General features: G+C 35.7%; 1 protein-coding gene across 2 annotated transcripts in view; it reads right to left on the bottom strand.

Annotated features, from left to right (window-relative positions):
• STK17B (serine/threonine kinase 17b) overlaps window positions 1-14,964 on the bottom strand; it is a 28,134-nt gene extending 13,170 nt beyond the window's left edge. The window contains exons 1-3 of one of the 2 annotated variants that reach the window (XM_016218464.2): window positions 14,747-14,964; window positions 6,276-6,441; window positions 219-431 (exon numbers count right to left, since the gene is read on the bottom strand). In XM_016218464.2, the coding sequence (XP_016073950.1) occupies window positions 219-431; window positions 6,276-6,397 (335 nt within the window). In that variant the 5' untranslated portion in view covers window positions 6,398-6,441; window positions 14,747-14,964. Of the gene's footprint in view, window positions 1-218; window positions 432-4,362; window positions 4,433-6,275; window positions 6,442-14,746 lie in introns of those variants that run through there. The other variant, XM_016218541.2, reaches the window with a different exon arrangement.
• Between the last annotated feature and the right edge of the window lie 242 nt (window positions 14,965-15,206).

Genomic DNA, 15,206 nt, shown 5'->3' with positions numbered 1-15,206 from the left:
ATTTTGTGCTATTTAGTTTTAGTGTCTGTGAGGCTGTACATTTAGCCTGTGAAAATATATGATTACAAACTATGTTCCTTTAATATTTTATCAACAGAAATGTTTACAAGTTCTTGTCATATTTTTATCATTCTTGTTTTTGACACTTTAAATCATCTTATCCTATCAATTAAGTAGGAACTATACATTTACTTAAATTTGTTAAAGTGTATACTTACTATTCCAATACCAAAATGATTTCACTTGTGTTTTCATAGACTTCATGGAGATTAATCACATGGGGACAGGACTTTGCCAACTCAAGAACGGCAATCTCATGCAGAATCTCTGCTCGACAATCCTGTCCTCTTCTTCTCTTTTTTAGAAATTTTGCAGCATATTCTTGGCCAGTTGATTTTGATATACACTGTCTAACCACAGCAAATTTCCCTCTGAGGAAACAAATGACAATCAATTTTAACTCTTCTATAAAGAACAATATTAGAATAACACAAATACTGTTATACCTCCAACATAAAGTCAATCCTTTTAAAAAAATCATGCCATGAAATTTCTTTTTTCTGTTAACTGCTGCATGAACTTTTATAAAATTCATAGTACGATCACATATAAATGAAAAGGGAAAATGTAACAATAGAATAAGACAGAATTATATTTGTTCTTCACTATTAATGTAATACATTATCATTGTAGGGGAACGCCTCATTGTACACCAATTCCATGCCATACTCTTCATATAAATAATTGTGTTTCAGTATCACAACAATCCTATACAGTAAATGCTACTCTGTTTTGCAGGCCCCAGAGAGGATATGTATCTTGATCTGTTTCCAAAGACCATACCCTTTATAGCTTTAACTCTCTAATCAAAATAGTTTTCCTTCAAATATAAAAAATTAAGGTGAACACAATAAAGGGTACTTGACATTTAATTTTATTAGTGTAATCAGTTTGCTTTTCAACACCACTTTTAACAAGCTATGAATCTTTCTATCATAATTTGTCTGTTGTATTACCAGTAAATCTCCTAGTTTTGCTCAGTAGTCTATGAAGCCTGTAACAGATATCAAAGGTATATATGTCCTATGGGGAGTAAGTACCTAAAGACACTTCACCTTCAACTAAGAAAATTAATGGTTATCAACAGCTATGTACAAACACACCCATTACAGTCATGTATATCATTTAGGAATAAGTATGTGTTTAGCTCTCTCCAACAGAAGTGCTCAGCATCTCAGTCAAAATTTAAAGACACGGGCAAATGTGTGTATTCTCAGCCTATAGTTACCCAAAATCTAGTTTCCCAAAGACCTAAAGCTATTTTGAGTATTACTATTTTAAGAGATCAATAAAAGCTATTAACTGCCTACCCAGAAAAATGTACACATGCCCTTAAACAGAAAGTTTTACAGACAATTTCAGAGGGTTTTCGGATTTCTAAGCCCATTCATAAACCTTCCCAGCCTGAGTACAGGGAATCCAAAATTAAGGAACTCTATCCTAAGCCTTAAATTACTCTCTGGATACTAATAAATCAAGTTTCTTCAGAGAGAAACTTTTTTAAAAAAAATGTTTCTTTATCTTTATTGTTGAGACCATTACAGATGTCCCCCTTTTAACCCCACTGATCCTCTCCACCCCACATCCATCCCACCCCCAGGCCCTTCCCACACCAATGTCCGCATCCATGGGCCATGTCCATAAACATACAAGTTCCCTGATCAGTCTCTCCCCACCCACACCCCCCTCCCTGCCCTCCCTCTGAGATCCCTCAGTTTGTTTCAAGCTTCTGTCTCTGGATCCACTTTGTTCATTAGTTTATTTTGTTTATTATATTCCACATATAAGTGAGATCATTTGGTACTTGTCCTCTGACTGGCTCATTTCACTTAGCATAAGAGTTTGAAACTTTTGTTCTACCACTCTTCTTGTCCCAATTTCCCTTAGAATATATTTCTAACATAGTATATCAGATGCTTTTCAAGGAAAACATTTTAATACATTTGATATTTGGATTGGGAGTGGGGGATAAAATATATTGATTGACTGTATTTTATTACTATTCTCAAGGACCAGGATGACAAAGATTCCTACTCTTTATTTCTCAGATTTCCTCCAAATTAGTGCCAATGAAATACACCAGAAATCAACTTGAAATATTATAGCTACTAATGCCAAAAGAGTAACCAAGCTATAATTTGACTCTTCTATTTATCAAAATATAAATCAACTCAAATCTGCATGCACAAACCTGATTCTTTGAAAGAACTTTCCATTTATTATTTGAGGATGTTTGATTTTAAATATGACACTTTCTTACTGTTTGCAAAAGGAATACAAATTGATGTATTTCAATGAGCAAACAAAAAGGTTAATTAATCCCTTAACTTTATATTCAAACTACTCATGTTTTATAAATTTTATACTGGATAAACTGAGTCAGACTAAAATTAAATGACGCGTGAAAAGTCATATATGGAATTAGAGTGCCAAGAATTAAACTACGGAATGTGAATTCCTAGCTTTCTGTTCTAACCACTAAAAAACAATTGCTCCTTTTAAGAGTTTTTTTTTTTTTAAGAAGTGCAATTCAGTCTGCCAATTCTTTCTCAGATTTAAAAACAAAACTTTATCTAAAACAGAAAAGAAATTTTAAGTTTTATGAAGAAATTCACTTTGTAAAACTTAGGAAACAGAAATAGTAGGCCAAGAAAACTGTCCACGTAGTTTATAGCACCAATTGTGACAACTGCGTTCAGCTGTAATTTTATGAATGTATTTACAAGCTGGGATTTTCTCAGAAACAAAGAGCAAAATTAAATAACAACACTTTTAATCTAATTGTTTCAGGTATTCTAAAGATGCTTTCTTAAACAAGTTTAACTCTCATTAATCCAGGACAAAGGTAACCAATAGATATTGATAATTATTTATTTGTCAATGTTCACCACTAAGTAAAAGCCCCATGAAGGCAGAGGCCATGTGCACCCTAATTACTACAGTAATTATAAAATCTACACTTTGTTAACTAGCACATAATAGAAAATAAATATCTGTTGAATAAATGCAAAAGTTAAGCACCTACTGTAATATCATATATTGTGCTATTTTCAATCCTTTATTTAAAGCATTTATATTTTTAAAGCTTATTTGAGGTTCCAATAAAATTTTAGATATATATTCATTTACATACTATTAAATAAGGTAAGTATTTTTACCATAATTATCAAATGACTTAGGGGGGGAAAAACAATTTGATTTCTATTCTAAAATGCTAATCATGGTTTAGAATTATCAAAATAAACTTCAATACATAATGTTCCAATATCAAATTTAACAGAAACATTTAAGAAAATTTAAAACCCTTAACAAGTACATATAATTAATTCATACCCTAAAAAGGCAAATCTGACTAGATTTCCCAGCAGTGAAAAGGTCTAGTAGTTACCCTTCTGCATTCTAGAATAGACAATATAATGTGAAAGGAGTGGGGGAGGGTAAGCCACAAAGGAAGCTGACGTTTATTTCTGCATCAGCCTCACCCTTCAGACCACAGAAGGCCTATGAAACCTTGCCTCAGTAGGGGGAAGGGTAGAAAAAACTTACCCAACATGTTAAAAAACAGGAACACAGAGTTTTGAGAATAGTCAAAAACGAACTGTTAGCTTTTACATGTTATTTTATTTTGCTAAAGGAAAATAAATTCTAAAACACTAACATCTTAAAATTAATAAAATTAATAAAAAGCAATTGATTTAGAAAGATAACTTTGTAGTTCACCACATGCTAGAATTATACATTTATATATTTCAAAATGTACAAGCCTCAGGAAAAATAAGATTATAATCCTAATTTCCATTTCACAAAAGTATAGAATATTAAAATTGGTAATATTAAAAGAACTTAAAGCAAGTTCTTGGCAGATGAAAGGGCATGATTTCCAATTTATCAAGGTTTACTAATTAGATATATCAGCACTTACCACGTGACTCAGCCCATATCAATTAAAAAAGTGTTAGGTCTCTTTCATAAAGATATTAGAAATCTAAATTTGTTTTCTTCACATTCTATCAAGAGTTTTTGCTCTAAAATGTTAAAGAGTACACCTGATTCAAGTTTATGATTTTTATGATGGTATCTCATTTGTAAAACAATTCAGAATTATTAATACTATCCTCTGCAAAGTTTAACTTTTCCAAAACCCTGAAACAAATTTTATAGACTTGCCAGCTCCGGTAATATCCCTTATTTTGCAAAGTTAATTTAATACATGTATGTACATCTACTCATCCAAATAGTAGCTTAGAAAAATAGAAAAGAATGCCCTTTATTGTGTATACTGTTCAAGGCATATTCAGTTACCTGCTCAAAGCAGTTTCCAAACATTTTTGCAACAGAAGGAAAACTGGAGACATCTAGTCCACCCTCACATCTTAAAGAAAAGGAAATCACACAACTAAGTAGATCACACAACTTTAGACAAATTTAGGATCAGAGTAAAAATAGGTCAACCGACTTCCAATTTAATCTGTTTTTACAATATACTAAAGGATGCCATATGACACATATTTGTGGAATCAAAGTTTTTTTCTATTGTAGATGGTAAGATATTGATAATACTATGTCCACTCCAAGTCTCCTCATTTTAAGACTGACAATGGAAAATACAAAGTGGTTCAGAAGGTTACTGGATATCAAGGAAGGCTATCTGGAAATCAGGTCATAAGATGAGCATTTAGGGAAACTGGCAATGTTTAGCCATATTCAAATCTCTGAAAGATTTTCACATGGAGATTATAAGCAGCTACAAAAAGGAGAACTGTGTCAATCGGGTAGATGCTAATAGAGCAGAAAACAGAACTTAGTGTGCCTAAGAAGTGCTCACAAAATGGAACAGACACATTCTGAAGTAGTGAGTTCCCCATCACTGAAGCAGCCAAGTTGAAGCAGCCTGTCAAGGAAATTATACAAAAGGCTGCTGGACTGCATAAAAATTATATTAGAAGACCACTGACCACCAAAGTCCTTCCAATGCAAAGATTCTATGACTATTCTGTGTGAGATATAGGTAATTAAAAGAAAACTTATGCTTTCCTATTATAATGCAGAGAGAATTATAGATTTAGAACTAAATGATTTTTTAAAAATATTCTGAAAGGTTTTTAAAACTATATCTTTTAATACACTATTAAAGCACCCAAATATTTTAAACACATAATTAAATAAATATGCCAGAAATTATGAAATGTATAACTTTCACATTTAGCTCTTAGTCTGATGATGTAGGTATCATCCTTATTTTGCAAAGTAAAGACTGCATCCAATATCTACCAAAAATATAATTACTTTTCATTATTCAGTCAATTTTTGTTTTCACATTAAAATTTTTAAGATAAAAATCAATAATACTATTTTACTGTACATTTATCAATGCAAACACAGACTTAGTACGCCATTTTAACATAAGCCAAAACACTGCCTCCAGAACTAAAGTCAAACAGAAGATAGAAACTGATCACCATTTTCTAACCCTTTGTTAAGTCTTTAATTTAACAGATACTGAATATATAACAAATAACTTGGTATACCTTTTATAACTTCCATATATATTAAAATTGTAGCGTTAAATGGTCTTATAATCTCAGGTCATTAAGGAATTGACACATTGGTTAAGTCAAAACAGATTAGTATTAGTGTAAGTACAGGTTTTACTTATAGAACATACGTTCTTTGTCATAGAGAATTATACTATCAAATATGAGTTAATCTTTTTGTTTAATTTAGGAAAGAAAGACAATCTAACCATTTATTTTTTTTAACCCAGCACAATATCCTAGGAATTTTTTATTTAACAAAAACTTATATAGCACTCTACTAAGTGTTTTATAAACATTAATAACCATATAACTAAGATAGGTACAATTATTTTCATCCTCGCTTCTCAGATGAGGAAACTACAGCACCAAGAAGTATAGTAATTTAATTGAGGTCACAGAGCTTGTTGGCAGGTCACTATGCTAATCTGCCTCTTTCCATGTACCACCTTAAATAAAAACCCAGACCTCCTATCAGGGGCTCTAAAGTTAGGCGGAATATATCACATATCACAAAAGCTCACTAATCCTTAGTCAGTTAAGACTAGATACTGTATAACAGCAGAAATAACGACTTTTCTTTCTAATCATTGTTAAATAATGATTGAGTTTTATATAACTATAGACACACAAATCCAAATTGTGAATTTAAACAGCATACATATCATAAAATTTCCTTACCTTCCTAGCTCTTTAGATGTCAGTGTATAAAAATTATTAAAGTTTTCCGTTTTCATTGGAGTTTGAGGAGTTGTAGTTAGCAAGCCTGAAATACTTCGGCAATCAAATCTTCTCCTCGACATGTTGGATGACTTCCAGATACGTTTTTTCAGTCACTTATTTTTACCTATTTAAAAAAAAGAGAAGATACAGGATGTAACTTCAGTGTAATTAAGAAGAAAAAAAACGATGTTATCTCAGACAGGATGTGCATTACATTATCAGCTCCAAATATAGTTATAAGATACAACCAAAAAGAAGATTTAAAGAGCTGAACTCAAGCACAATGCTACCCACATTCTACCCACAAGGAAAAAGTTGCACACGCAACTGGTATGGCACTCGAACCAAGCTACTGACTTCATTCAGGATAAAACTATTGTAAAAAACGGTAAAATTCTTTAAAAAACAGTTATAATAATACGAGCAATCATACAATTTTGTTTTTAAACTCTTATTCTTTAAAGTTATATCTTCACAAAACAAGGTAATTTATCATAACAAAGTAATGATTATTCTTTTTAAACTTAATTTCACATGGCCAAACAAATTTGGTGATGAATTAATCTTTTGTGAGCTATATTACTGACATCAAATGATTACAAGAAATAGAATTTGTTTCACAGACTGTCTACATTTCAATCCAAAATTCAGAAACTTTCATAGGTCTTAGAGTTTCTTTCTTTTGGCAAAACCAAGAACAGAGCCTGCCATGTAGAAAGAGCTCTATACCTATTTTGGATGAGTGACTAACCATACAGAAAACCTTATTCTGGAGTTCTGATCTACATCTGAAGCTCATATTTATCTCAAACTTTGTGATATTTACATGTATTCAATTTTAACATCAAAACTACTATTTCATATTAATGGAATTCATATGATAGCAGAATATATAGTTTAAGATACTTCTCACTTTCTGCTATGCCCCTCTAATAAATTACTGTTCTAGCACCCTCTTACAATAACCCCTTAGGCTTTTGTTCTTTCTCTGCCACATTTTTCCTTTCCTTATTCCTACTTGGCATGCACTGTTTCTTTACCTTCCTAAATCCAAATGCCAACTAAATTCAACCCAGCAAATAAGCGTGTGACTGAGTTCAGCGCTTTCAGCTTCTATGTTTTCTGTTTTATTCTTAAGTCAGAAAATTTTTTCTCTAACTCTCTGTGTCTTTGGGAAAACAAAGCCCTAATTAGTTTGTGGTACATCTCTAGTAGTCTAAGGGTAGCAGCATAGCATTCTGAAATAACATTTGGACTGAATCACCTCTAAGTCTAAATCCCATTTATCCAACATACTAGCTATGAGATCGTAACTAAATTATTTAACTTTGTTACTGTTATGGGCTGAATTATGCTCCCCTCAAAATTTGTATGTTGAACTTCTAACCCCCAGTACCTCAGAAAGTGACTGTATTTGGAGATAGGGCCTTTAAGGAGGTAATTAAGTTAAACATGAGATTATTAGGGTGGGCCCTAATCCAATAGGACTGGTGTCCTAATAAAAAGAGATCAGGACACAGAAATACGCAGAGGGGAGAACATGTGGAGACACAGGGAAAAGTCCATTTATAAACCAAAGGGAAAGACCACAGAAGACACTGACCCTGCCAACACTGATTTCAAACTTCTACTCTCCAGCATTGTTCAGACAATAAATTTATATTGCTTAAATCACCCAATCTGCAGTACTTTATTATGGCAGCCTAGTAACTATTTTAATACAGCTCCTTTTAAAAATAAGAAATAAATATTTCAAATAAACATCATAACAAACACTTGCTTTTTCAACCTTATTACTTTGCCATATTGTGTTTAAATTAAAAATAAATATGACATCATAGACACAGTTGAAGTCGGTCCCTTCTTTTCATCCCCAGTTTACGCTCCCACTACCACTGGGTGAGAGGGCTTATCATTTCTTTGCCAACATTTGCCCTATTTGGACTTTTAATTTTGGCTATTCTAGTGTGATGAGGGTGAAATGTAATTTTGTAATTTACTTTGTATTTCTGATTAGTAGCGAGGAATGCTTCGATCCTGCTGCTTCTAAAGCAGGGGTGGGAAACGTCCAGCCTTCAGGCCACATAGAAATCATATGGTCTGGCACTGCCAAGGCAACTGCAGGTGGGACTCAAAATTCAATAGATTCAACTAAATGTTTGACCAAATAAGCAGGCTAATTTTTAAGTTGATAATTTTGCATGGCCCGCAAATGATGTTATAAATACTCAAATGGCCCTTGGCAGAAAAAAAGGTTCCCCACCTGTTCTAAAGTATGGATGATAATATAATCTATCTTGCAGAGCTCTGAAGATTAAAAATTAAAATACAAACTCATGTAGAATGGCACTGGTACACTGCTAGTCATGAGACTGTACCATGATTGTCCAATACATAAATACTGTTAATATTCTAGCCAAAGATACTCTCTATGCAGTCTCCTGCCGTTGCTGAATACCCTGTTTCCATATACAAAACTCACACCCCAGTTAGTTTAAACTTGACTCTTAAAATTCTGTCTCTTTTATTCTGTTTAATGAACTATTTGTGTGTTTTCTTAGTTCTGATGGCACTGAGTTTCACTGGTCACATATTCCCCCCAAAAAATCAATATAGTTACCAATTTCTATGCTCAATCTATTTTTTTTCAGGTCATCTTTGTGTTGTCACAATTTTTTTCTAAATTTAAAAGTCTATGTGGAATCTAAAGAACAAAATAAACAAACAAAACTGAAACATTCAAAAATACAGAGAACAGACTGATGACTGCCACAGGAGAAAGGGGTTGGGGGCCTGGGTGAGAAAGGTGAAGGGATGAAGAAGTACATATTGGTAGTTACAAAATAGTCATGGGGATGTAAAGTACAGCATAGGGAATACAGTCAATACTACTGTAATAACTATGTACAGTGCAAAGTACGTACTGGAAACACTGGGGGGAGCATATTGTAAAGTATATGATTGTCTCACCACTATGCTATACACCTGAATCTAACACAAAATAACACTGAATATAAACTGTACTTGAAAAAATAATTTTTAATAATTAAAATAAAAGTCTATGAATATGCATTTATTTTATACAATATATACATAGAAAGAAGAGATGTACCTGTATCATGGATACAATAAAGCTACATTTCCAACACTGTTCATCAATTGGGACTTGGAAAACATGAGAACAAGAACACATCCAACTCAATCATACAGACAGAATACAGGCCCCTGAGTCTAGAATGTTCACCTCATCTAGATTCTAGAATCTATGATGTTTATTTCGTGCTGCAATATATAAGCTACAAAGTAATCTACTCATAAGAACTCTAGATGAACTAAGATATATTTTATAAATAAGTATTTTCTACTTTCAAGTGTCAAAAGTGTCAATATGGATCTCACATGTAGTCAAAAATTTATGTTCAATGAAGCTTTATAATATTGAAAAAAAATAAGGAACTTGTGAAATGAATGAATCCCAAAGTCCAACAACAAGGAAATGGTTAAATATACCTAAATAATAGGATATTATACACTTAAAAACTGTGCTTTCAAAGAATCTTTTAAACTCAAATTACTAAGTGAAAAAAGGAAGACATAAAACTTTATATACAATAGGATAATTTTGTGGGAAAATATAAAAGCAAATAGAAGAAAAGACTAGAAAACAATGGCAAAATGTTAACAGTGGTTATCTCTGGGTGGTGAGATTATGGCGGTATTTATATTTTCCGGTATTTAAGTTATCTACATTATGCAGAGACTACTTTAATAATCAATAAGAATTAATAAATATCTTTGGGTAAAAAAGATGGATGTAAATATGTATGAATGGACTCTAAATGCAGAAACCCATCTGTAACAGCAAAACATAACCCTTTCTACATTAAGGGTTTACTTGGCTAGAAGTTCAAGAGCAATTAATACTCAGGTTTTTTAAGGCCTCAACATTTTCTCTGCATTTCTCAAACTTATTTCCAAAGATTTTTTCCTTAACGCCTATTACAGTAATTACAATAAGAATTTAGATATGGATCAGTGAAGGAACAGAAGGAACTGTTGGATTTGATCTGGGCTTTAACTTAAAAGGAGAAAGCAAATGTGATATGATCAAAAGTTAGACAATCCCTATAAATCTCTAGGTAGCTCTATTTTTAAAATATTCATCATGATATACATTTCAAACTTATCAAACAAAAACGTTTCATAAAAACAATATATCATCTACAATAAATGAAAACACCTAGAGAATCAAATGGTCTGCTTTGATCTCTTCATTAGCTTCCCGGTACCTACAAACTATTAAGTCCTTACAGCACGACACACAAAAGCTTGAGGCCAGGTGCACACCAGCTTCACTTCCTGCCACACTCATATCTCATATTTTGCCTCCACATCTTTGTTATACTTTGCTGCCTGAAATATCCTTTCTATCTTTCCTTAAATGGCTAACTTTTCTTATGCATCCTTCACATCTCAAACATAGAGTGTGATCTCCCCACAACCACCACCACCACCACTTAGAAGCTCTGACGTTTTTAAAACCCAAAGGTTGGGTTACGTGCCTCTCCTTTATGCTTCAAATAGGACCCTTGACATATCTCTTTACCTCAATATCTAACATGTTAGATTTAAATTATGTTTAGTGTCTAAAGGGCAGCAACCATTTACTTTTGTGCCTAAACTCCCAGCATTGTGTCTGGCACCTGGTAGGAATTTTCAAAGTGTTTGATGAACTGAATTATAAGAATTATGAAATATAGCAAGACACATTTTTAGGCACATCTCAAATCATCAAGGTTTGTGCACAACTTGAGGTCTATCTTGAAATTACAGCATTGGAGTTTCAAATGCAGCTAGTCTCTACTTAATTTGGTATTTGGCTAAATAAAATAAGGTATATTTGAAATTACTATTAGAGAATTTCAATTCTAAACAAGATGGCAACAAAGTATGGAAACATGGATAAAATTATTTTATCATATATTGTAATGTAATATCAATAGACCACTTATTTTGTATTTACCTGCCTTACCAGACTAGGTAGCCACCAGTTTTTATGTAAATACCTACTTCAGCTAATAAAATCAATATTTTAAGAGCTACCTCAATCAGGAAATTAATTCAGATATGCCCTGTCAAGGACTGATCTAGATTTTCCTGAAATAAATTTGAAAGGCAACAGAATGCAAAGTAAGGCACAAGATTACAAGGAAACGATTTCTTTCTACATTGGCTTTTATAGCTACAATGTTCTCCCTAGGAAACAGAGAAATTGGAAATTTATTTATCTAGCATCCATCAAAATTAATGAGGAACTTTCTGCTACTGTGGCAGAGGGATCCATCTTTAATTAGTCATTGATAAGAAGTAAATGTAATGGTGTAGATACAGGAATAACGATGATTTCCCATTTTAAGGAAGAGACTGTATTCCTTATATGTACTCTACTAACATTTTTCTGTTGTTTTTAAGACTGAATAGAAAGAATAATTCAAGGTTTTAATCCTTTGAAAGTTACAATAGCAGCCGGTTATCTGACTCTGGTCCAAGCAGTCCGCTCTATATACCACCCAAGGGCTGAAGTCCTGGTAGCAGCCTCCAGGCCTGATTCTGTGCCAGGACAGTAAGGCCTGGTGCCATCTCTTCTACTTTCAGAAAAAGATTCAAACCCAATAATTGTGAAACAGTACAGGAAGATGTCACAGAACGGAAATACAGTGGGCCAACAAACAGTGCTTGTCATTCATCGATGAAAAATTAAGTTTCTATTGTAAAATAAAGTATTGTTTACTTACAGTATCACTGAAGTACTGTTTATCCCCTAACTATTCCAATGCAAAATAGAGTGTGATCATTTGAGAATTAAAGATGAAACTAACACCTCACTGTTAATATAAAAATGTTTAATTGCTTAAAGTATAACTGCGCCCTCTTTTGGGGAAGAAGTTGCAGTGTAAGGGGTGTACCAAAATATGCTGCATATAAATATTAAAAGAAACTGACCAGTTAAGGTGTTAAAATTCAAGGTTAAATGTATTTTGGGGGAAAAAGGGAATAAGTATATGAAAGAAATAAAAAAAAATTTTTAACTAAGTTTGTCTTGAAAATTACATTTAACAAAACATAGTTAGATAAAAATGTGTAACTTAATTTATAAGTAAATATCCTAAGTAAAATATTCAAAGAAATGTGTGTTGATTATAGTCTATCATAGAATATATACCACTTAAAATTACATCATTGAATTTTGTTATCAATATTGTAGAAAACTAAAGCAACTAAAACATTTAAAGTTTTCCCAAGTGGAAAGGATGTACATAAATGACTGTTAATGTCACAATCAATACCCACAGGATGCAAAATAATTCTTTTAAAAAATGAGAATCAATCAAAATCCTTTAAAAGCAGAAAATCTAGAGGGCTGCTGTTAGCTGCCAATTTATATATAGGAAATACGCTCTACAATATAACATAAGTGCAATTTTATGACAATTTTGTGATTAAGTGAAAATGTTAGTAATGTATTTCCTTGATTCCTGGTTTTAAATTGGAGCTCTAAGGTTAAAACAGGAGATTTTTGATAAGGAAATTCTCATAATTATCAAACAATTTCAAAACAGCTTTTAAAATGTGTTTAAACATTTACTTAACAGTAAAACATTGTTAGTGCAAGCTTAAAAATAAAACTGTTTGATGAGAAACAACCATAAAAATGCCTGTATCTTCTTCAGACTTGTTATTAATGTGCTGACAATGATCAATTAGTCAAGTCTCAACTTTCCATAAAAATTGATTCTATCTTAACCAAATTATAAGTCACTATTCAGTGAGCCCAAGAGAAATGGCAACCATTCTGTACGTACACACAAAAAAGGCCTTCAAATTACAAAAGTTTTACTTTTAAAATTCAAATGTACTGCCATGTAAGTATATTTCACTTCAATTTTAGATATAATTTATAAAAATTATCTAAAATGTAACCTCAAATGTATCTCAAAAATAAAGCAGCTATTAAGAAATCCAATTATTAAAATATTAGAAATATTTTTTTTATTTTAACAGCTGCTAAGAAGATAAGGGGGAAGAAGAGGGGTCTTAAACTAGGGTACTGTTTCTTCGGACCCGGCTTTTTTCAACAATACACAGTTCTACATGGTTTAATATTTACAAAACAAACACTTTAGAGAAGTTGTGGAAAACTACTTCCAGACAGTTCACTATGAAACTGTAAAAGGGTGTATCAGTGAGAAAGTAGGTTTGTCATCTTTTTCTGTAATAAAATTGTGCTCCCGGTTACGTGTGCGCCAACTGTCCAGTCCTCGGTCCACCACGCTGTCTCGGCGCGCACATTCCCAGGCCTGAGAACTCGGAGGGGCCCCAGCCAACCCGACGTCACCGCAGGCTCAGCGGATGATCGGCACCGCAAAGCAGCCAGTGAGCGTGATACACAGACCTAATATTGATATTTGATCATGTGGATGGATTTTTAAACTGTTCCCCCCCCCTAATTTCAATATGCAATTCAATGTCCGAGTGTCCCTAGTCTCATCACAACTCCACCCCCACGCCCCCCCGAAAAGAATATCAGCTACCAGCTGCCACAAAGTCTCTTTCAACTTTGCCTCTACTTCTCTCTCCGGGAATTCAAATGAAGAACTTTTCCCTAAACTAAAACAAAGAGCTGAGTAAATGTCAAAAATCGGAGCCATCATGTGGTTTCACAGTTTGAGTATAGGTCATGCACACTTAGGTGGTTTACATGGCGTCAAAGTAAAATCAGACCGCGGAAAACCACTGGAAACGACTGCAATTCGTCTTTTCTATTCACTGACTACAGACTGTGCGAAGAGTAACTCAAAGTGCCCCACAAGATGCGCACGAACTCTCCCTCGGAGAAAGGCAGCCGTGCGGGACTCGTCCACGAGTCCAGATGCGAACACGTCCTGCGCCCACGCCACCGCCGTGAACGCGGGAGGGGCCCGAAGGACCACGTCGACCCGCCGTGGAAGGGACGCGCGCGGGCCGGTGGCGAAGGCGGCCCCCCAGGACGCCACCCGGCGAGAGCCGGGGCCGGCGGGACGCGGCGCGCACACGCACAGGCGCCCACGCGAAGCCCAGCTCCCCGCGCTGAGGGGGACGTTGGGAGGACCACCGGCCGCCCCCCGCGCCGGACCGAGGGAACCGGGAAGCAGGACTCCAGCCGAACGCGGCGACGGCGCCGCAGCAGCAGCCACCTGAGGAGCCGCAGAGCCCGAGCCCATCTCCGCGAGGCCGGCGGTCGGAGGGGACCAAGGGCCCGCCCACGCCGCCTGGGTCTCTCCTCGGGACTCCTTCCCCTCTGGGGTCTCGGTACCGAAGGGAATGGGGTCGCCGCCCAAGCCTGCCCGCCCATCCCAGCAGAACCGCGGACGCACGAGGGGGACACTGACCGCAGCAGGTTCTCTCCGAGCTGGCCCCTCCGAGGGGGCTCCCGTCCCGCCCCACGCCGGCAGCCGCGACGGGACGCGTCCTCCAGCTCCAGCCGGGTGAGGCTCCGGGTAGCTCCGGGCGTGCAGGACCCACTTTTATTCTGCCGCACAAGGGCCAAGAGTTGTGACCCGACCCCTTGTGAGGTGGCTCCCGGTCCCTTGTGAGGTGGCTCCGGGCGACGGCGGCGGAGACGGCGACCCAGGCTTACAGTTGAGGTTTGAAAACTGCAGCCGCGTTGCGGGGCAGTGCTGTAGGCTGGGTCCCACCCCCTCCGTCGGGAGAGCCAATCCGAGCGCCGGGGGAGGGCGGGGCTGTCACGTGACGCGAGGGGCGGGGCGCCGGCTGGCTGCGCGTGCTGTGGGGCGGGGCCAACGCGGTGAGAGGGTGTGGCCCGTGCCCGGCGGAGGCTGGGCGGAGCTG

Source organism: Miniopterus natalensis, chromosome 8, assembly GCF_054644295.1.
Source record: "Miniopterus natalensis isolate mMinNat1 chromosome 8, mMinNat1.hap1, whole genome shotgun sequence".
NCBI classification, from domain to species: Eukaryota; Metazoa; Chordata; class Mammalia; order Chiroptera; family Miniopteridae; genus Miniopterus; species Miniopterus natalensis.
Note: the sequence above shows the minus strand (reverse complement) of the source record. Positions and strands in the feature narration are given on the sequence as shown.